Source organism: Ranitomeya imitator, chromosome 4 (genome assembly GCF_032444005.1).
Source record: "Ranitomeya imitator isolate aRanImi1 chromosome 4, aRanImi1.pri, whole genome shotgun sequence".
Classification (NCBI taxonomy): domain Eukaryota; kingdom Metazoa; phylum Chordata; class Amphibia; order Anura; family Dendrobatidae; genus Ranitomeya; species Ranitomeya imitator.
The window spans coordinates 411,312,161-411,335,743 of NC_091285.1; the positions used below are offsets into that span (position 1 = coordinate 411,312,161).

The window sequence follows — 23,583 nt, forward strand, 5'->3', positions numbered from 1 at the left end:
ATGCTCCAATCGCTGCGGTTTAACCTTTTAAATGCAGCTGTCAATCACTGACACCAGATCCATTCAGTATTGCAGCAACACGATCAAGCAGTCAGGTTACCATGGCAGCCGTGAGCCTGCAGAAGGTTTCCATGTCTGACATCTTAGTCCTCCTGTGAAGAGCAGCTTTGGACTAAGCTTCACAGGATAAAAATCAGCTATACTATATACTGAAATGCTATAATATTTCTATCCTGAAAAAGAACAACAACAAAAAAATGTATTAAAAAAGTTTAACTCCTTCACAATATTGGGGATTTTTCATTTTTTTGTGTTTTCGTATTTTGCTCCCCTTCTTCCCAGAGCCATAAACTAATTTTTTTTGTCAATATGGCCATGTGAGAGCTTATTTTATGTGGTATTTTACCATATCGTGTACTGGAAAACGGGGGAAAAAAAATCCAAGTGAGGTGAAATTGCAAAAAAAAGTGCAATTCCACAACTGTTTTCAGTTTTTGGTTTTTTTATTTTACCATGTTCACTAAATACTAAAAATGACTTGCCATTAGGATTCTCCAGGTCATTACGAGTTTGCAGATACCAAACATGTCTAGGTTCTTTTTCATTTAAGTGGTGAAAACAAAATTCCAAAGTCTGTAATAAAAAAAATAGAAATAAAGCACCATTTTCCGAGACCCGTAGCATCTCCATTTTTCATCTGGGGCAGGGTGGGTGAAAGTTTATTCTTTGTGCACCAAGTTGACGTTTTTATTGATACTATTTGGGGGTAGATACGATGTTTTCATTGCCTGTCATTGCTTTTTATTGCAATGTGACCAAAAAAACCCGCAATTCAGGGGTTTTGATTATTTTTCTCATAGCGCCATTTACCAATCAGATTAATTTAGTTTATATTTTGATAAATCGGGCATTTCTGGATGCAGCGATACTAAATGTGTGTATTTTTTGGTTTATATTAAATGGGGCAGATTTGAACTTTTATATATTTTTTTAAGATTTAAAACTTTCTACTTTTTACCTGCTTAAATAGTGCCCTTAGGAGACATGAAGCTGCGATCATCCGATTGTCTGTGCTACACATAGCAGGGCCTTGGCTAGATCTGCGATGACATGCACACGGGTCTTCTGCATACCCCAGGCTGTCATGCCAGCTCATTGGCTCAGGGGTGTTGATTGTGACATGCTTCCGAGTTAACAGCCGCGGGTGGATCGTAATTCCACCTGCGGCTGTTCGGGGCACTTGACAGCTGATTTGATCAAATCAGTTGTCATTTGCCTGAAAAGAGGGTTCAGCGCTGAAGTCCGCACCAAATGCCAGGACATGACCTATGACATACTTATACGTCATAGGTCATGACGTATAGGGGGTTGAATCATCCTTCCCCCTCCCCAGTTAAAAAAAAAAAAAAAAAAAAACATCAATAAATAAAAAAAAACAGTAATTAGACCTACTGGTAATTGTATTTTCAGGAATCCATCCTGACAGCACACTGGAAGACGTCCTTCTTTAATAATAATGTTTATTTTTAGATTATCCTTGATGGGACAGGAAACACGAGAGGTTAAAAGGACCCTCCCCCTACCACCCTTCAGTGCTTTTTCCAAAGTAACACATCTGGATGGATGCAAAAACAAAGGTTTATTCCAACAAAATAATCAATCATACAAATGTTACATCACATGAGTATAAAGATCATACATTAGGGAGGGAACTAATAGTGCTGTCAGGATGGATTCCTGGAAATACAATTACCAGTAGGTCTAATTACTGTTTTCCAGGTCACCACCTGACAGCACACTGGAGAAATACCAAAGGAGACTGGTATTTTGGGAGGGACCACTGCTTGAAGTACCTTTCTACCGAAAGCCAACTGAGGTGACACTATATCTAACTTATAGTGTTTAGAAGAGGTACTAGGGCTAGACCATGATGCAGCCCTGAAGATCTGATCTGCCCCCCCTTTCTCTACCCATGACGTGGCCATGGCCCTAGATGAATGGGCTTTGATGTTGACCGGGGAATTTTGCCCTCTAGCTTTATAAGCTAAACTGATTGTGGATTTTATCCACCGTGCGATAGTCGCTTTAGACGCTTTTCTCCCTTTATTTGGACCCCTGAACTGGACGAACAAATTGTTGTCCCGTCTCCAGGGTCTAGATAAATCAAGGTACCTAAGTACCGTGTCTCTTACGTCTAAGTTGTGGTAAAATCTTTCCTTTTGATTTTTAGGGAACTGGCAAAACGACGGTAAAACAAATCTCCTGATTCATATTAGTATCTGAAACGACCTTAGGGAGAAAAGCTGGATCGAGTCTAAGTACTAATTTATCCTCGAAGATCTGCAAATATGGATTCTGCACCGATAGAGCCTGTAGTTCCCCCAATCTTTGCCGACGTAATCGCAACTAAAAATGCGGTTTTAAGGGAGAGTTTGTTGATTTCTATATCCCCTGTTACATCCCACGCCTGTTCACATAGGAAATTTAGAACCAAGTTCAGATCCCACGGCGGGACTGATCTTCTAATCAATGGCTTTAATCTCTGGACTGCTCTAGAGAATGGACCAATCCAGGGATGGGCAGATAGGGAAGAATCAAAGAATACACTCAGGGCCGCTATTTGGACCCTTAATGTACTCGGTCTAAGACCTTTTTGAAACCCTGACTGCAAAAAGTCAAGAATTTTGGGGATATTTGGATGGTCAGTATCAACTGTCATCTCTCCGCAAAACCCACAGAATCGCTTCCATATTTTTGTATAGATAGCCGATGTCACCGGCTTCCTGCTGGCTTGAAGGGTAGAAATGACGTCATCTGAAAGCCCTTTTGCCCTCAAGACCTTCCGTTCAGGATCCAGGCCGCCAGCTGAAGTGCTCTTGGATTCTGGTGTAGAACTGGAGGGGTTTTTCCACTGACCGTTTTCTTAACAAAGGAAACCAACTTCGTTTCGGCCAGTGAGGAGCTATGAGGAGGACTTTGGCCTCGTCCTCGCAGATCTTCCTGAGTGTCCTCGGGATCATTGCTAGAGGAGGGAATGCATACAGAAAACCACGGTTCCAGGGTTGTGAGAAGGCATCGATCGCGGCTGGATTTTCCCAGGGGTTTAGGGAGTAGAAGATCTTGACCGTTGCATTTTCTTTTGTAGCAAATAGGTCCACCGTTGGCTTCCCCCAACGTTGACACAGATCTCTGAATACCTCGTTGTTCAGTTCCCACTCAGTAGGGGATACTTTTTTTCCTGCCGAGGAAATCTGCCAACTGGTTCTTGGAACCCTCCAGGTGGACCGCCGAGATTGACAGAACCGACCTTTCTGCCCACCTGAAGATCTGTTCCGCCAGGTCATGTAATGCCAGATGTCTTTGGCCCCCTCGATGCCGCAGGAAGGCTACCGTTGTCGTGTTGTCTGAGAAGACCTTCACATGTTTGTTCTGCAGCAGATGTTGCGCCGCCGTTAACACCTTCCAAACCGCATGTAGTTCTCTGTGGTTCGATGACTGGTTGCTGTCTTTCCTTTCCCAGCAACCTTGAAAATATCTTCCTTGGACATGACCTCCCCAACCGAGCTGACTTGCATCTGTCGTAACTGATACGCTCGGTGTTTGAAGCCATGGCACCCCCAGTCGGAGGTTTCTGGAGAGAGTCCACCACACCAGAGATCTTTTGACCTGAGAAGTAAGGTTCAGAGTCCGGTTCAGTGAGTTCTGTCTTCTGTTCCAGCTCCTCAGAACGCCCTGCTGAAGCTGTCGAGAGTGAAATTGGCTCCATCTTACGCAAGGGATACAGGCCGTCATCAGACCTAGTACTTTCATCCCGTCTCTTATCGTATTTCGGCCTTGAGAAAGGTGACGGATCTTCTTTATTATGCCCTTTAGCCTGTCTTCTGGAAGAAAGGACATTCTTGCTTGCGAATCGAGCATGACTCCCAAGAATTTTATTCTCGGTTTCAAAATTAGATCTGATTTTTCTCAATTTATAATCCATCCCAGATTCTCTAGTGTTGAGATGAGGGACTGACAGTTGATCCTGAGCTGGACTTCTGAGTCTGCCGCTACTAAAAAGTCGTCTAGGTAGGGAATCACCATTATATCCTGATTCCTCAGATAAGCGACCACTTCCACCATAAGTTTTGTAAAAACCCTGATAGCGGAAGCTAGGCCGAAGGGGAGACAGCGGAATTGGAAATGGTAGATCTTTCCTTCCATGTTTACCGCAAACCGCAGGAACCTCTGATGACTTAGGTAAATGGGTACATGGTAATATGTACTCTTTAAATCTAGAGTGCACATTACCATGTTTCTTCCCAAGAGAGGGATGGTAGACCGAATTGACTCCATTTTGAACCTTTTGTAAAGGACCCAATTGTTCAGATGTTTCAAATTTATAATTGTCCTTGATTCTCCCGACGGTTTTGTTATCGAGAAGAGATTGGAGTAGTGACCCCTGCACTCTTCCCGAGAGGGTACCGGAACAATAGCCGCCATTTTTAAGAGGTCCTGTATATCTGACCACATGGGGGATGATGATTTTAGATGGGAGCTGGACACCAGGAATCTTTCGGGAGGAAGGGATGTAAATTCTATTTTGTACCCCTGGGATACTATCTGTAAGACCCATGGACTTGTTGTAATCTCCCTCCATCCTCCCAGGAATCCGGCCAGACGACCCCCTACTCTGATGGCATCATTTCCTGCGGTAGCTAGACCCTGATCCTGAGTAGCTCGCGTCTTTGTTTTTAGGCCTGTTATCCCCTCCTTTCTGGTAGCTCCATCTACCCCTTTTTCCCTTACCCCTGTAATCGGGTTTTTGATTATAGCGGGGTCTCCGAAAGGGCTGGAATTTTTTAGGTTTTTCTTCCGGAAACCCTTTCTTTACGTCTGCGGCTTTTTCTAAAATATCGTCGAGGACCGGTCCGAAGACCCTGCCCCCGGAAAAGGGTATAGAACACAATTTGTTTTTAGAATGCATGTCACCCGACCAGCTTTTGAGCCAAATAGCTCTTCGGGCTGCATTAGATAGGGATTGACCCCTAGCCGCAAACCTAACAGACTCTGCAGACGCGTCTGCCAAAAAGGCGGTTGCTAACTTTAGCAAAGGTAGGGATTTCAGGATAGTTTCCCTGGGAGTTTTGGCTATCAGTTGATCTCGAAGATCATCTAACCAAAGGTCCATGGAGCGAGCCACTGATGTCGCTGCAATATTAGCCCCAATAATCCCCGAAGAACTTTCCCAGGCCCTTTTTAAAAGGCCGTCTGCCTTCCTGTCCATGGGCTCTTTTAGATTGGAAGAGTCCTCAAAAGGAATTGCAGTCCTTTTGGATACTTTAGCCAAAGGTATGTCTATCTTCGGTATATCGACCGACTCTTTGACTTCGTCTGGATCAAATGGCAAGCGAAGTCTAAAGTCCTTAGGGATAGTCAGTCTTTTCTCGGCTTCCTCCCATTCCTCCAGAATCATGGATCTGATATGGGAGTTTACAGGGAAGACTTTAGAGGTCTGCGAGCGCAAGCCCCCGAACATCTCATCCTGAACAGAACAAGACGGCTGAGGCTTCTCGATCTGCATGGTATGCCGCACTGCCTCCAACAGTTCTCCTGTGTCTGCGGCGGAGAACAAATATCTTCTCCCTTTCTCCGGAGGATCTCTACTCTCATCTTCCTCCTCTACCTCCGACCCAAAGGATGATGAGTCTTCAGAAGACTAATCGACCCTCGGCCTTTTCCTTGGCCTCTCAGAAGGTGAAGGTGAGACTTGAGGGAGTACCAGACTTGAAACTGAAATCTCAAACACTAGCGTCCCCTTTTTTTTTTCTTTTTTTTTTTTTAAATCCAGGGCTTCCCTACTTACTAGCGCTGCCGACTCCTGCCCCTCTGCTCTAGCTGCGTCCTCCATGATGCTCTAGAGATCGCTACTGCCCCTGCACCATACCTTTTTATTCTGTTCCTCTGTTCAATTCAGCGCTCCCGCACTCTCCACCGCTCTCCCTCTGCACTTCCTGTTGCAGAGACGCCGTCCGTCCCCCTCAGCCGCAAACCGGAAGTGACGCGCGGCCGGAAAGAGAGGAAGGTGCGGCGAGGATCTGGTTCCCCCAGCGGCCGCATGGAGACGCCGGCATCTGCAAAGGCCGCCGCTGGGATCGCTCGCAGCAGGGGACGCGATGGAAGGATCGAGAGCCCCCGCCAGGGAGAAGCGATCCCCATACCAGCGCTACACTGGTAGGCCGAGGGACCCTCGGGCGGGTGTCAGCCAGCGAGTGTCTCATGGAGGGAAGGGTGAGGCAGAGCCCCCCCGATCCACATCCCCCCCGCACAGAATGGTAGATCCTCTCGTCCGTTCCGATCGATGATGGGACAGGAAAAACACTGAAGGGTGGTAGGGGGGAGGGTCCTTTTAACCTCTCGTGTTTCCTGTCCCATCAAGGATAAGAAGGACGTCCTCCAGTGTGCTGTCAGGTGGTGACCTGGAAAATAGACTTTTGCATCACAACAATGCCAAATGTTTATCAAAATGTAAAATTAAACTATATATTAAATGCAGGGAAAAAAAAAAAAAAAAAAAAAAAAAATTAAAATGCCAGAATGTCTGTTTTTCGGTCACTGCACCTCACCAAAAATTTGCAACAAAAAGTGATCAGAACATCACTTCATACATTGTATACACCTTAAAATAATACAAGGAAAGTGTAGAGCTCAGTGCGCACAAGCCCTCACACGGGTCCATTGACAGAAAAATGTAAAGGTTACAGTTCTCAATATATGGCAACACAATTTTTTTTATTTTTTTTAACAAAAGTATCAATATATATATTTTTTTTAACTACTAGAATACAGGAAAAAAAAAAAACTTGCAAGTTTGGAATCACCAGAAGTATACTAGAGTTTCATTTTTACAACATAATGAAAGATGCAAAAACAAAACCCAAGGAACCATGGTGGAATATCATTTCTTATTTTATTCACCATTTCACCGCACTTGTAATTGTACTGAAAAAATTTGAAAATTCCAATACATGGTAAAATGAATGGCGTCATTCAAAACTATAAACACGTCCTGAAAATATAAGAAGCAAGACTTCATATGGGTAAGTCAACAGAAAAATGGAAAAAAATTATGGCTCTTGATAGAACGGGAGGAGAGAATAAAACCACAAAAAAGAAAAAAAAAAAAAAACTGTCCTATAAGCGTTAAAGGATTGTCCGATTTTGAAAATCTCTTTTTGGTGTCGATTGTGGTAGGTGGAACGAGGATGGCGCTTGCTCAACACTCTCTTAATTTTCATGACCCTGATGAGTAAGGTCATAGAAAAACGATGGCTAGAATTTATACATACCAGAACACTACAAAGGACAAAGTACATCTTGTCCATGGCGATCTGTACACTGCTCTTACCAGAGACATGGGACAATTCTCCATTTCCTCTTCCTTTTTTATCTGGATATCAGCGACTGAGACATATTTATGCTGCACAAATAAACATGAACATTTCACAATTAAAAGCAGAAATCTAAAACGGAAAAGAACTCTGATTATGGTTAGTCAAGTTCCTATTAATAAATCGCTGACCTACATTGACTCACATACTCAGCTCTTTTTAGAGGTGGTTTTGACTTCTGATTACAGTTGCAGTTATACTTGTGACCTAATTCTAACATTTATTCTTCTAGACTTCTGATTCTAGCATTTACCTATAAAGTCTTAAAAAATAACATGGTAATGCATTTATTTGTAAACTGTCAATTCTAATTTGCCAACACAACACAATGAAGACTAGAAGGTTCCAACTACTGTACATTATGCCACCTCACATGATAACGCTTACCCTACTCCTGGGGTTAATGTTCTCTCGAAGGCCTCTTTGTGGTGTTGCCCACGTGGTCTCCAGATAGAGACCAGAGGCCGCAATAGAGCAATGGGGGCCCAGAATAGAGGTATACCCCTACTCAGCGATGAATCTTGCTTTTTCTTTGGATGCATTGATAGCCAAAGATTGGTACCGATACCATGTAGTGTAACACCATGAAGAGGCCTTCAAGAGGGATCGTAACACCACCTCTACTCCCAGGATTATGGTGTGGTGTTGCATAGTGTACAGTAGCCAAACTCTTCTAGGTTTCATTCCAGGTACACTAATAGTTACATTGATTTGTGGAACTAGTGGTACGGCCACTTTTCCAAATGTGTCCTAGCAGACTTTTTTTCAACACGACAATGCCAGGTTACATGTTGCTTGTGCTACAGTGTGAAGCCTGCATGCCCTAAATGTGCTACCATGGCCTACCGCATCTCAGGGATGCCTTTAGTCGTCAACTGCAAAGGAAGCTGCCAGCAGCAGAGGTTGATAATTTGCTTGTCCAGACAACCATTAAAACTTCACTGAACATACAGCGACGTTTGCAGAGAGCTGGTGATGACGCTGACTCTTGCAAATCATGTTATCAGTCTCACACAGGTGTCATAACATGCAAAGAGGGCCGACTGCACCTTGGGAAACTAACCCCCCTCAAGACTAGTCAAATGCCTAATTATCATAAGTAAAACGGGGGTTATAAATACTTTTGATTGATTCAAGTGAATAACATTACACAGGGCTGACTAGGCAGGGAATTTAGTAATACATTTGTGAATGTTGCTGGGTTGGAGAGCAAGGGGACCTAACAGGTTCCCTTTAAGAATAAAGTATGTCTCAAAAGATACTCAATATAAAGATAAGTTTAGGGAAACACCTGTTGATCACTGAATCCAGGTTTTCATTCAGTCTCATTACAAGTAAATAAAATCCAGCACCTGGCATTGTAGTTTGTCTTTAGCATAACCCATTTTTTCACAAATGTGTGTAAAGAGCTTACTGAAGTCAAGTGTGATCCTGTAATAGGACGTCACTGTTGTAACAAGTCTGGTTGTGAAAGTTCTTCTTTGCCAAATATTTTGCTGTGATTGAAATGATTAAAAAGTGGGCGGCATTTAGGAATTCACCAATGAAGTGGCAGACCTTGTAAAGTTACAGACCGAGGTTGCAGAGTACTGAGGCGTATAGTGCATCAAAGTCACCAACGTTCTGCTGACTCAATAATTACAGAGTTCAAACTTTCTCTGCCATTAGCACAAAAACTGTGGTACGGAGCTTCATGGCATGGTTCTCCATACCAGCAACTCCATGCAAGTCTTAAACCAACAAGTGTCAAACAGAATGGTGTAAAACAAGTCACCACTGGACTCTGGATCAGTGGAAACATGTCCTGTGGTGTGATGAATCACGCTTCTCTAGCCATCAATACGATCTAGGAGTCTGAGTTTGAAGAAGGTCAGGAGAACATTTCCTGCCTGACTGCATTATGCTAACAATTAGGTTTGGGTCACGAGTAGGCCTAGCCTTCTTACTTCCAGTGAAGGGAACTCTTAAAGCTTCAGCACATAAATATATATTTTGGACAATTGTAGCCGATAACTGTGGGGGACAGTTAGGGGAAGGATATTTTCTGTTCCAGCGTGACTAATGCCCCAATGCACAAAGTAAGGTCCATAAAGGTATTGTTGGGGAATTTTATGTGGGAAGAACTTGCCTTCTTGCACAGAGCCCTGACCTCAACCCCATCAAACACCAGAGGATAAACTAAAAAAAGATATTGTGAGCCAGGCCCTCTTGTCCAACATCAGTGTCTGACCTCACAAATGCTATTCTGGATAAATGGTCAAAAATACCACAGACAACCTCCAAAATCTCGTAGAATGTAGAAGTTTTTTGTCGTTCCAACTCTACATTATGGTCTATGGATTTACAATGGAAAGTAATATTTTTGCCAATAGATTCCTAGAAGTACAGTATAAGACAATATAGATTTATGAAACCTGCAAAAACCTGACAGGAGGATGAATTAAAAGTATTCTATTTTTTATTTAGAATTGCAGTGGTTTGGTTGTAACTAGATACCAATAACATCTTCACCTAGGTAAGGCAGGTTTTTCTGCATAAAAAGTGATTTTCATTACCTGCTTTAAGATTTTCACACTCTCATGGATAGGACGAGGCAGTCCCACTAATGTGTCAGTGTCACTGATCCAAAATGTGATGGGGGAAAAAAAGAAAAAAAAAAAAAAAAGTTAATTCATCTCCATGTATCTAAATAAAAAAATAGGTCTGATCATACTATGTTTTTCTATGTGTAATAGCCATATGAAATGGTTTTCATTTTCCCACAGAACTATTTTATGTCATAGTACCAAGATATGCCATATACGTGTGTTCTGTGGCAGAAGGGGTCTCATTCATTATAAAGGATGAATATATTGTTTTTTTCCTGCTAGAAACAGAAGCACATACTCCAATTTTTGCCATTTTTCAACCCTTTTGGCATATCTTGTGCTATAAAAAACGGTATGTACCGAAATCTATACATACAGTGCCTACAAGTAGTATTCAACCCCCTGCAGATTTAGCAGGTTTACACATTTGGAATTAACTTGGCATTGTGACATTTGGACTGTAGATCAGCCTGGAAGTGTGAAATGCACTGCAGCAAAAAAGAATGTTATTTCTTTGTTTATTTTTTTTCTTTAAATTGTGAAAAGTCTTTTCAGAGGGTCATTTATTATTCAACCCCTCAACCCACCAGAATTCTGTTTGGTTCCCCTAAAGTATTAAGAAGTAGTTCAGGCACAAAGAACAATGAGCTTCACATGTTTGGATTAATTATCTCTTTTTCCAGCCTTTTCTGACTATTTAAGACCCTCCCCAAACTTGTGAACAGCACTCATACATGGTCAACATGGGAAAGACAAAGGAGCATTCCAAGGCCATCAGAGACAAGATCGTGGAGGGTCACAAGGCTGGCAAGGGGTACAAAACCCTTTCCAAGGAGTTGGGCCTACCTGTCTCCACTGTTGGGAGCATCATCCGGAAGTGGAAGGCTTATGGAACTACTGTTAGCCTTCCACGGCCTGGACAGCCTTTGAAAGTTTCCTCCCGTGCCGAGGCCAGGCTTGTCCGAAGAGTCAAGGCTAACCCAAGGACAACAAGGAAGGAGCTCCGGGAAGATCTCATGGCAGTGGGGACATTGGTTTCAGTCAATACCATAAGTAACGTACTCCACCGCAATGGTCTCTGTTTCAGACGAGCCCGTAAGGTACCTTTACTTTCAAAGCGTCATGTCAAGGCTCGTCTACAGTTTGCTCATGATCACTTGGAGGACTCTGAGACTGACTGGTTCAAGGTTCTCTGGTCTGATGAGACCAAGATCGAGATCTTTGGTGCCAACCACACACGTGACGTTTGGAGACTGGATGGCACTGCATACGACCCCAAGAATACCATCCCTACAGTCAAGCATGGTGGTGGCAGCATCATGCTGTGGGGCTGTTTCTCAGCCAAGGGGCCTGGCCATCTGGTCCGCATCCATGGGAAGATGGATAGCACGGCCTACCTGGAGATTTTGGCGAAGAACCTCCGCTCCTCCATCAAGGATCTTAAGATGGGTCGTCATTTCATCTTCCAACAAGACAACGACCCAAAGCGCACAGCCAAGAAAACCAAGGCCTGGTTCAAGAGGCAAAAAATCAAGGTATTGCAATGGCCTAGTCAGTCTCCTGACCTTAACCCAATTGAAAACTTGTGGAAGGAGCTCAAGATTAAAGTCCACATGAGACACCCAAAGAACCTAGATAACTTGGAGAAGATCTGCATGGAGGAGTGGGCCAAGATAACTCCAGAGACCTGTGCCGGCCTGATCAGGTCTTATAAAAGACGATTATTAGCTGTAATTGCAAACAAAGGTTATTCCACAAAATATTAAACCTAGGGGTTGAATAATAATTGACCCACACTTTTATGTTTAAAATTTATAAAAATTTAACTGAGCAACAAAACTTTTTGGTTTGTAAGATTTATGCATCTGTTAATAAATCCTGCTCTTGTTTGAAGTTTGAAGGCTCTAACTTATTTGCATCTTATTAAACCTGCTAAATCTGCAGGGGGTTGAATACTACTTGTAGGCACTGTACGATAAAACAGCAGACAAAGCAACACAGATTTGCAGAAAGAATATAAATAGCAAACAAAGTGCACTTGATTTGTACGGATACGCACTGTCCCAGGGTGAAGCCAATAAACTTGTTCCGACTCATCTCCAGGAAATCTTCAATGTCTTTCTGTCTGAATGACAATAAGAGATAAAATGGGAAGTATAGATCTAAAGCTAAAACATAAGATCAGCGTGCCTATCATTTATTTTTTATATTTTAACCCCTTCATGACCCAGCCTATTTTGACCTTAAAGACCTTGCCGTTTTTTGCAATTCTGACCAGTGTCCCTTTATGAGGTAATAACTCAGGAACGCTTCAACGGATGCTAGCGGTTCTGAGATTGTTCTTTCGTGACATATTGGGCTTCATGTTAGTGGTAAATTTAGGTCAATAAATTCTGTGTTTATTTGTGATAAAAACGGAAATTTGGCGAAAATTTTGAAAATTTCGCAATTTTCACATTTTGAATTTTTATTCTGTTAAACCAGAGAGTTATGTGACACAAAATAGTTAATAAATAACATTTCCCACATGTATACTTTACATCAGCACAATTTTGGAAACAAAATTTTTTTTTGCTAGGAAGTTATAAGGGTTAAAATTTGACCAGCGATTTCTCATTTTTACAACGAAATTTACAAAACCATTTTTTTTAGGGACCACCTCACATTTGAAGTCAGTTTGAGGGGTCTATATGGCTGAAAATACCCAAAAGTGACACCATTCTAAAAAATGCACCCCTCAAGGTACTCAAAACCACATTCAAGAAGTTTATTAACCCTTCAGGTGCTTCACAGCAGCAGAAGCAACATGGAAGGAAAAACATTTAACTTTTTAGTCACAAAAATTATCTTTTAGCAACAATTTTTTTATTTTCCCAATGGTAAAAGGAGAAACTGAACCACGAAAGTTGTTGTCCAATTTGTCCTGAGTACACTGATACCTCAAATGTTGGGGTAAACCACTGTTTGGGCGCACGGCAGGGCTTGGAAGGGAAGGAGCGCCATTTGACTTTTTGAATGAAAAATTGGCTCCACTCTTTAGCGGACACCATGTCACGTTTGGAGAGCCCCGTGTGCCTAAAAATTGGAGCTCCCCCACAAGTGACCCCATTTTGGAAACTAGACGCCCAAAGGAACTTATCTAGATGCATAGTGAGCACTTTAAACCCCCAGGTGCTTCACAGAAGTTTATAACGCAGAGCCATGAAAATAAAAAATAATTTTTCTTTCCTCAAAAATGATTTTTTAGCCTGGAATTTCCTATTTTGCCAAGGGTAATAGGAGAAATTGGACCCCAAATGTTCTTGTCCGGTTTGTCCTGAGTATGCGGATACCCCATATGTGGGGGTAAACCACTGTTTAGGCGCACGGCAGGGCTCGGAAGGGAAGGCACGCCATTTGGCTTTTTAAATGGAAAATTAGCTCCAATCATTAGCGGACACCATGTCACGTTTGGAGAGCCCCTGTATGCCTAAACATTGGAGATCCCCCACAAATGACCCCATTTTGGAAACTAGACCCCCAAAGGAACTAATCTAGATGTGTGGTGAGGACTTTAAACCTCCAAGTGCTTCACAGAAGTTTATAACGCAGAGCCATGAAAATAAAAAATAAAAATTATTTTCTCAAAAATGATCTTTTAGCCTGCAATTTTTTATTTTCCCAAGGGTAACAGGAGAAATTTCACCCCAAAAGTTGTTGTCTAGTTTCTCCTGAGTACACTGATACCCCATGTGTGGGGGTAAACCACTGTTTGGGCACACACCGAGGCTCAGAAGTGAAGTAGTGACGTTTTGAAATGCAGACTTTGATGGAATGCTCTGCGGGCGTCACGTTGCGTTTGCAGAGCCCCTGGTGTGCCTAAACAGTAGAAACCCCCCACAAGTGACCCCATTTTGGAAACTAGACCCCGAAAGGAACTGAGCACTTTGAACCCCCAAGTGCTTCACAGAAGTTTACAACGCAGAGCCGTGAAAATAATAAATACGTTTTCTTTCCTCAAAAATAATTATTTAGCCCAGAATTTTTTATTTTCCCAAGGGTTACAGGAGAAATTGGACCCCAAAAATTGTTGTCCAGTTTCTCCTGAGTACGCTGATACCCCATGTGTGGGGGTAAACCACTGTTTGGGCACACGTCGGGGCTCAGAAGGGAAGTAGTGACTTTTGAAATGCAGACTTTGATGGAATGGTCTGCGGGCGTCACGTTGCGTTTGCAGAGCCCCTGGTGTGCCTAAACAGTAGAAACCCCCCACAAGTGACCCCATTTTGGAAACTAGACCCCCCAAGGAACTTATCTAGATATGTGGTGAGCACTTTGAACCCCCAAGTGCTTCACAGACGTTTACAACGCAGAGCCGTGAAAATAAAAAATCATTTTTCTTTCCTCAAAAATGATGTTTTAGCAAGCATTTTTTTATTTTCACAAGGGTAACAGGAGAAATTGGACCCCAGTAATTGTTGCGCAGTTTGTCCTGAGTATGCTGGTACCCCATATGTGGGGGTAAACCACTGTTTGGGCACACGTCGGGGCTCGGAATTGAGGGAGCACCATTTGACTTTTTGAATACAAGATTGGCTGGAATCAATGGTGGCGCCATGTTGCGTTTGGAGACCCCTGATGTGCCTAAACAGTGGAAACCCCTCAATTCTAACTCCAACACTAACCCCAACACACCCCTAACCCTAATCCCAACTGTAGCCATAACCCTAATCACACCCATAACCCCAACACACCCCAAACCACAACCCTAATTCCAACCCTAACCCTAAGGCTATGTGCCCACGTTTCGGATTCACGTGAGATTTTTCAGCATCATTTTTGAAAAATCCGCGGGTAAAAGGCACTGCGGATTTCCAGTGTTTTTTGTGCGGATTTCATCTGCGGATTCCGCACGGTATTTTCCGCACCATGGGCACAGCGGATTTGGTTTTCTATAGGTTTACTTGGTACTGTAAACCTGATGGAACACTGCTGCGAATCCGCAGCGGCCAATCCGCTGCGGATCCGCAGCCAAATCCGCACCGTGTGCACATGGCCTAATTCTAAAGGTATGTGCACACGCTGCGGAAAACGCTGCGGATCCGCAGCAGTTTCCCATGAGTTTACAGTTCAATGTAAACCTATGGGAAACAAAAATTGCTGTACACATGCTGCAGAAAAACTGCACGGAAACGCAGTGGTTTACATTCCGCAGCAAGTCACTTCTTTCTGCGGATTCCGCAGCGGTTTTACAACTGCTCCAATAGAAAACCGCAGTTGTAAAACCGCAGTGAAATGGGCAGAAAAAATATGGTAAATCTGCCATAAATCCGCAGCAGTTTAGCACTGCGGATTTATCAAATCCGCAGCGGAAAAATCCGCAGAGGACCAGAATACGTGTGCACATACCAAAACCCTAACCCTAGCCCTAACCCTAACCCTATTCTAACATTAGTGAAAAAAAAAAAATTCTATATTTTTTTATTGTCCCTACCTATGGGGGTGACAAAGGGGGGGGGGTCATTTATCATTTTTTTATTTTGATCACTGGGATAGATTATATCTCAGTGATCAAAATGCACTTTGAACGAATCTGCCGGCCGGCAGATTCGGCGGGCGCACTGCGCATGCGCCCGCCATTTTGGAAGATGGCGGCGCCCAGGGAGAAGACGGACGGACCCCGGCAGGATCGGTAAGTATGATGGGGGGGGGGGGGGGGGGGGAAATCGGAGCATGGGGGGGGGGGGGGGGTGGAACGGAGCACGGGGGGGTGGAACGGAGTGCGGGGGGTGGATCGGAGTGCGGGGGGGTGATTGGAGCACGGGGGTGAGCGGACAAGAGCACGGGGGGGAGCGGAGCACAGGACGGAGGGGAGCGGGGCAGTGTACCGGGCAGATCGGAGGGCTGGGGGGGCGATCGGTGGGGTGGGGGCACATTAGTATTTCCAGCCATGGCCGATGATATTGCAGCATCGGCCATGGCTGGATTGTAATATTTCACCCGTTATAATAGGTGAAATATTACAAATCGCTCTGATTGGTTGTTGAAAGTGAAACTGCCAATCAGAGCGATCGTAGCCACGGGGGGGGGGGGTGAAGCCACCCCCCCTGGGCTAAACTACCACTCCCCCTGTCCCTGCAGATCGGGTGAAATGGGAGTTAATGACAGGAGAAGCAAAGGTGTGTAGAAATCACACCATAAATCTACCCTCTGGCTCAAGACAAAATCGGCTGTGGAGGATATCCACTAATAAAACATAACTTTTAATAGTAAACACTAAAAAATGCACACCCAATAGGACACAAACAATAAACATATACATACAAAGTGCTCAGGTGAACCAGTGCTCTATATAAAAAATGGTTTGATCTCACCCAAGCTGTCGGACACTGTGTAATTCCGTATGACACAATAAGGATCCACGTAGATGAAAGGAGGCAGGGCTAAAATAATATATCTACCCTGTAGCCCCCATGTAACTCCTGTCCTAACAAGGACAGGCCCCAAGTGGACCTAACTCAGAGGGACCAATCCACCCAATATGTATGGAGGCAAAGTCCCAAATCCTCTTGAAATATAAATTCTTCCTCCCTACGCGTTTCAACTCCGGTCATGGAGAATCATCAGGGGAGTCTTTATGGAGAAAAATGCCAACAGGCAGAGAGATTGAGGTCAATATAATGTCTGGTGCCTGCAGTGGCTAGGCATTCCAGACTGGAAGTGTCCGTCTGTGTCCACAGTCTCTGATGGAATGAACCCATCCCAGTGAAGCCTCTTTATATACCCAAAGCCCCTCCCCCTATTACCTGAGGTTTTGGGATCTAGAGAAGATGTGGAGTGGATCAAGCCGCCTGATAAACAATGTGCCCTAAACATAGGTGTGCGGTATACAATCCAGACTAATAGATACAAGAGGTGTTCTCTAAACATGAGCTGTGCAGTATGCACGTCCCCCTATATGCATGGAAAAACAGAGCTGCCAAAAAAGGGAAATGACAAATAAGCAATAAATAAAGTGTATAGGGTATCTGTGAAGATGTAATCAAGGAGTTACCCCCCATGCCACGCATCTTTATAGACGTAATCAATATGCTAGCCCCCATGTTGCTGGAAACACTACATAGCCACACAAAATAGTAATATTGAGGGGTACATGCAGATCGTAGTAGCGCATAGTTGGGGCGGCAGATTATGTACCTATATTATTCCCCCGGACGTAGATAGAGCATAATTATACACAGCCGCGCACATCCGGGACTTACCAAGCGAATCTATATGACGATTCAATTGTAAACAATAGCGCGTGGTAAGCGCGATAACAGGAAGTGGCGGCGCCATCATGTGCGCGTCACTTCCTGTCCGACGCCTGCATCTGATGTTGGTGAGTGCGTCTCAGGAATGAAGCACAAGCGGAGTCCCTCCCATGACAACGAAGTCCCCGCTGGCGTAAACATACAAGGGGCGTGACAGAAGGTGTTGTAGAATTTGCACAAACCCCGAGCTAAGCATTATTATAAGGGGGGTAGGCAAGAGGCATAATAAATACCAGTATATCTACCGCAGATATAGAAGAGGCATTAATATAAGTGGCCACATAGTATTAGTCACATTAGCGACCTGCAAAGTAGCGCATGGTGAATATAAATGCCGCCTAATAAACGCAACCGCCAAAATAGCGGCACCACACATGTGTATTGCGGCAAACATCCCCGAGCTGAACATCATTATCAGGGGATCGGCAAGAGGCATAATAAATACCAGTATATCTCCCGCAGTCATAGAAGAGGCATTGATATAGGTGGCCACACAATATTAGTGACACTAGCGACCTGCAAAGTAGCGCATGGTAAATAAAAATGCCGCATGGTAAACGCAACCGCCAAAATAGCGGCAACATACATGTGTATTGCGGCAAATCCAAACCCAAATAGCGCCCTAACGAATACGTCTCAGCAATGGAACGCAGGCCGACCCCCTGTAAAATAACAGAGAGGTCCCGGCCAACGTCCATATAGATAACCCAATTCACATAAAAAACAGGGCAAATATATAAATAGGCAGATTTTGAATATAAATGCATATATGGGGGAGGGATAGAGGCTAACACAATAAACATAGATGGATAAGGAGACAATTTGGCTAAGGTAGAGGTTGTAAAACTATACCATATGACAATTATGTGAAGTGTAAATAAAATTGGGTGCACATGAAAAAAGATAAAACACACATTCTAAATGCAGCGGTGTAGGTAACTAGAATCGAAATGACGCCCACTGCATAATAACCTAGATGGTTATAAAAGGGATAGCTATGGCTAGTTCCCAAAATGGATCCACATGGATCATAGAACATCTTGCTTTCTTTGGCAGAGTACCCTAGCTAGAGCCCCATCAAACAGAATGGCATATGTAGGTATTAGGGAACTGGAGGGAGAAAAGCAACGGATGGCAAAGGAGAAATAAAATGAGGGGGAAGAGAGGGGGAAAAACCTAAAGGAAACAACTATAATTAAGTTGTTCGTTCAGGCCGCGGGGTTGGCATGTGTCCAGGAGAAAGATCCATCTCGCTTCCCTCTGTAGAAGCATCTTATCCAGGTCACCCCCCCCCCCCCTAGGTGGCGGATGCACCTTATCAATCCCCATAAATCGTAAGACCTTGGGATCACCTCCATGTATATCATGAACATGTTTTGCAATCGGGGTGTCCCTCCTATTGCGTATATCCCCCAAATGCTCTCCCACTCGTCGTCTGAATTCCCTGATCGTTTTGCCAATATAGGTGATTCCGCAAGCACAGCTTGCCCTATATACAATACCTGTTGTTCTACAATTAATAAAGTCCCTGATGGTATAAGACTGTTGTGTATTCTCATTATGGAATTCCTTCCCGGTAAGAATGAAGTCACATGCTACACAAGTTCCACACTTGAAGCACCCTGCTGGTCTATGGGGAAGCCATGTCTCCTTTTTGGGTGTGGTAAAGTGGCTCTGCATGAGTCTATCACCTAGAGTCCTGCCTCTCCGATAGGTGATCTTTGGTTCATCTCCAATGATATCTTTCACATCCTCATCCATCCCCAAAATTCCCCAATGTTTTTTAGAATGTCCCTGACGGGTCCTGCCCCATTATTATAGGTGCAAATAACCCTAGTCTCTTTGCGGGTCTCTTCCTCTCTACTCTGGGGGATTAACAGAGTCCCCCTATCACGTGTATTCGCATGACGAAACGCTTCCCTAAGAATCCAATCCGGGTACCCCCTAGCCTGAAACCTCAGCCGGAGATCATCTGCTTGCATTTTGAAGTCCTTTTGGCTGGAGCAATTGCGACGCAGCCTAAGGTACTGGCCCTTAGGGATTCCCTTTTTCAGAGAGAAGGGATGATGACTATCCCACCTTAACAAGGAATTGGTTGCAGTCGGCTTCCTGTATATATTGGTTTCAAGGCATTCTCCATCCTTAGACTTAGAGACAAGGACGTCCAGAAATGGACATGGGGGCTACAGGGTAGATATATTATTTTAGCCCTGCCTCCTTTCATCTACGTGGATCCTTATTGTGTCATACGGAATTACAGTGTCCGGCAGCTTGGGTGAGATCAAACCATTTTTTATATAGAGCACTGGTTCACCTGAGCACTTTGTATGTATATGTTTCTTGTTTGTGTCCTATTGGGTGTGCATTTTTTAGTGTTTACTATTAAAAGTTATGTTTTATTAGTGGATATCCTCCACAGCCGATTTTGTCTTGAGCCAGAGGGTAGATTTATGGTGTGATTTCTACACACCTTTGCTTCTCCTGTCATTAATATTTTTTTCTTGCTATGGCTGGGTTCTTGGCGGCAGGCCCGGATACAGAACTATGGCTCACTGAGGCTAGAGACATTTTTTCAGAGAAAACGTTCTCTCAAAAAAAATATACACCCACATATGCCTCTGCCTTTAAAGATTTGAACAGGGTATACAGGGAACAAATAGTCTCTTGGTGGGAACTTCAAAGCCTTGAGAACTATATAAAAAATGGTATAGTCCCAAGAGGACTACGTATCTCCCTCACCCCAGCAGCACGGTGTAGAAACCCCCAGCTGATGAGCCTTTGGGAGAAAGAAGCAACCTGCAGTTCCCTGAGATTTATGCAGATTCTAGTCAACGAGGAAAAAGTCAATCTGGAAAGATTGAATACTAAACTTAAAGAGCAAATAGAGATTACAAAGAAATTTGAGTCTGAGAAAGATTTTGTTTTGAAAGAGACTGAGTTACAAAACTCCATTGAGAAATTTCAGTATAACTTAAAAGAAAGAAAACATAAACAATATCTCAGGGACCTGCAGGACTTCAAAGACAACAAGATATATCAACTAGTGGCTGATAGATCTGACAGAGGGGACAGGGAGACAGACCGGTCCTCGACTGAGACAGACCTGTCAGATACAGAGAGTCGAAGACCTACTACCAAGGGCCGGCAGAGGGGGAGGGGTAACAACTATCGTAGAGGCGATAGATTTCAGTCCTCTATACCCAGAACGGGTTTTTTAGACCGACTGTACCAACTCCGCAGTCACAGGTTTTGAATCTATCGGATAGACAACTCACGGAGGTCGAAATGTCGGTTTTATCAAAGGGATTATCATTTATACCCAGCTCTGACTTTGTTCCTTTTGATATGATTAAGGACCTGAATTTGTTTATCAGAAAGCTTAAGTGGCATAAGTTCTTTAAACAAAAGGATAAAAAAACCTGTCATGAATTGGGCATTTCTCTTGATATGCTACCTGATATACATCTGCTGGCAGGTCTGGATGCCATATCAGTGACAGATGATGGTTCTGGCCCTTTCACCCAACTTAAAAATCCTAGTAAGAAGCTAGCACCGGCTGGTGGAGATCTCTCTGCGATTGATGTCTTCCTGAACTTAAGCACTCGTGATATCAAGAATTTAGCACACTGTCAATCTCGTCACAACCTCAGCAGAGTACAGATGGAGGCCCTTCGAGGTTTGGAAAATGACAAATCTCTTATTTTTAAACCATCTGATAAAGGTGGCAATGTGGTGGTTATGGGGATTGACAGATATAGGAATATGTGTCTGTCTTTACTTAATGACCAGACCACCTACACCCGGGTAACAACAAACCCAACGGCCAAATGTATTTCGGACCTCAGGGCCATTCTGCTTAAAGCCAAGGCAGAACGGCTGATTAAAGAGGATGAGTTTTCCTTCCTGTTGCCCCTCCACCCGGTCATGCCCACGTTCTATGCCCTTCCAAAGATCCACAAGGGCCTTGATCCACTGAAGGGCAGACCCATTGTCTCCGGGATAGGAGGTGTCGGACAAAATGTGGGCATTTATATTGATAATGTCCTAAGACCATTCGTTACCTCACTCCCTTCCTATGTGAGGGACACCATGGATTTGCTTTGGAGACTTGAAGGCATTTCCCTTGAACCTGGCACTCTCTTGGCCAGCATAGATGTTGAGGCATTGTACTCCTCAATCCCACATCATTGCGGGGTTCAGGGGGTGCAATACTTTTTGAATACAAGGGGATGCCAGTTTAGGGCTCATAATGCACTTATTATCTCCCTTCTCGAATTTGTGCTCAATAACAATTTCTTCTGCTTTGATGGGAAGATCCTCCACCAGCTCAGGGGCACCGCCATGGGCAGCCCATGTGCGCCCACGTACGCAAATTTGTTCCTGGGCTGGTGGGAGGACAGCATTGCTTTCTCTGAGACACATGAGAATTTTCTGGCCCTTGTGGATCTTTGGGTCAGATATATAGATGACATTTTTATATTGTGGAGGGGCACCAGGGAGGCTTTTGGACAGTTTGTGGCATCCCTTAATGATAATGAAGTTGGTCTTAGCTTCACTCTTGATATACAGGAAGAGAGACTTCCATTTCTGGACGTCCTTATCTCTAAGTCTAAGGATGGAGAATGCCTTGAAACCAATATATACAGGAAGCCGACTGCAACCAATTCCTTGTTAAGGTGGGATAGTCATCATCCCTTCTCTCTGAAAAAGGGAATCCCTAAGGGCCAGTACCTTAGGCTGCGTCGCAATTGCTCCAGCCAAAAGGACTTCAAAATGCAAGCAGATGATCTCCGGCTGAGGTTTCAGGCTAGGGGGTACCCGGATTGGATTCTTAGGGAAGCGTTTCGTCATGCGAATACACGTGATAGGGGGACTCTGTTAATCCCCCAGAGTAGAGAGGAAGAGACCCGCAAAGAGACTAGGGTTATTTGCACCTATAATAATGGGGCAGGACCCGTCAGGGACATTCTAAAAAACATTGGGGAATTTTGGGGATGGATGAGGATGTGAAAGATATCATTGGAGATGAACCAAAGATCACCTATCGGAGAGGCAGGACTCTAGGTGATAGACTCATGCAGAGCCACTTTACCACACCCAAAACGGAGACATGGCTTCCCCATAGACCAGCAGGGTGCTTCAAGTGTGGAACTTGTGTAGCATGTGACTTCATTCTTACCGGGAAGGAATTCCATAATGAGAATACACAACAGTCTTATACCATCAGGGACTTTATTAATTGTAGAACAACAGGTATTGTATATAGGGCAAGCTGTGCTTGCGGAATCACCTATATTGGCAAAACGATCAGGGAATTCAGACGACGAGTGGGAGAGCATTTGGGGGATATACGCAATAGGAGGGACACCCCGATTGCAAAACATGTTCATGATATACATGGAGGTGATCCCAAGGTCTTACGATTTATGGGGATTGATAAGGTGCATCCGCCACCTAGGGGGGGTGACCTGGATAAGATGCTTCTACAGAGAGAAGCGAGATGGATCTTTCTCCTGGACACATGCCAACCCCGCGGCCTGAACGAACAACTTAATTATAGTTGTTTCCTTTAGGTTTTTCCCCCTCTCTTCCCCCTCATTTTATTTCTCCTTTGCCATCCGTTGCTTTTCTCCCTCCAGTTCCCTAATACCTACATATGCCATTCTGTTTGATGGGGCTCTAGCTAGGATACTCTGCCAAAGAAAGCAAGATGTTCTATGATCCATGTGGATCCATTTTGGGAACTAGCCATAGCTATCCCTTTTATAACCATCTAGGTTATTATGCAGTGGGCGTCATTTCGATTCTAGTTACCTACACCGCTGCATTTAGAATGTGTGTTTTATCTTTTTTCATGTGCACCCAATTTTATTTACACTTCACATAATTGTCATATGGTATAGTTTTACAACCTCTACCTTAGCCAAATTGTCTCCTTATCCATCTATGTTTATTGTGTTAGCCTCTATCCCTCCCCCATATATGCATTTATATTCAAAATCTGCCTATTTATATATTTGCCCTGTTTTTTATGTGAATTGGGTTATCTATATGGACGTTGGCCGGGACCTCTCTGTTATTTTACAGGGGGTCGGCCTGCGTTCCATTGCTGAGACGTATTCGTTAGGGCGCTATTTGGGTTTGGATTTGCCGCAATACACATGTATGTTGCCGCTATTTTGGCGGTTGCGTTTACCATGCGGCATTTTTATTTACCATGCGCTACTTTTTTTTTTTTAAATTCGTTTATTAATTTCAGAATAGACAAACATT

At 43.8% G+C, this 23,583-nt stretch overlaps 1 protein-coding gene across 2 annotated transcripts in view; it reads right to left on the minus strand.

Moving 5' to 3' along the window:
• STRIP2 (striatin interacting protein 2) overlaps window positions 1-23,583 on the minus strand; it is a 166,013-nt gene that overhangs the window by 58,674 nt on the left and 83,756 nt on the right. For both annotated transcript variants that reach the window (XM_069765403.1, XM_069765404.1), the window contains exons 11-13: window positions 12,078-12,143; window positions 9,986-10,049; window positions 7,388-7,459 (exon numbers count right to left, since the gene is read on the minus strand). In XM_069765403.1, coding sequence (XP_069621504.1) covers window positions 7,388-7,459; window positions 9,986-10,049; window positions 12,078-12,143 — 202 coding nt within the window. The remainder of the gene's footprint in view (window positions 1-7,387; window positions 7,460-9,985; window positions 10,050-12,077; window positions 12,144-23,583) is intronic.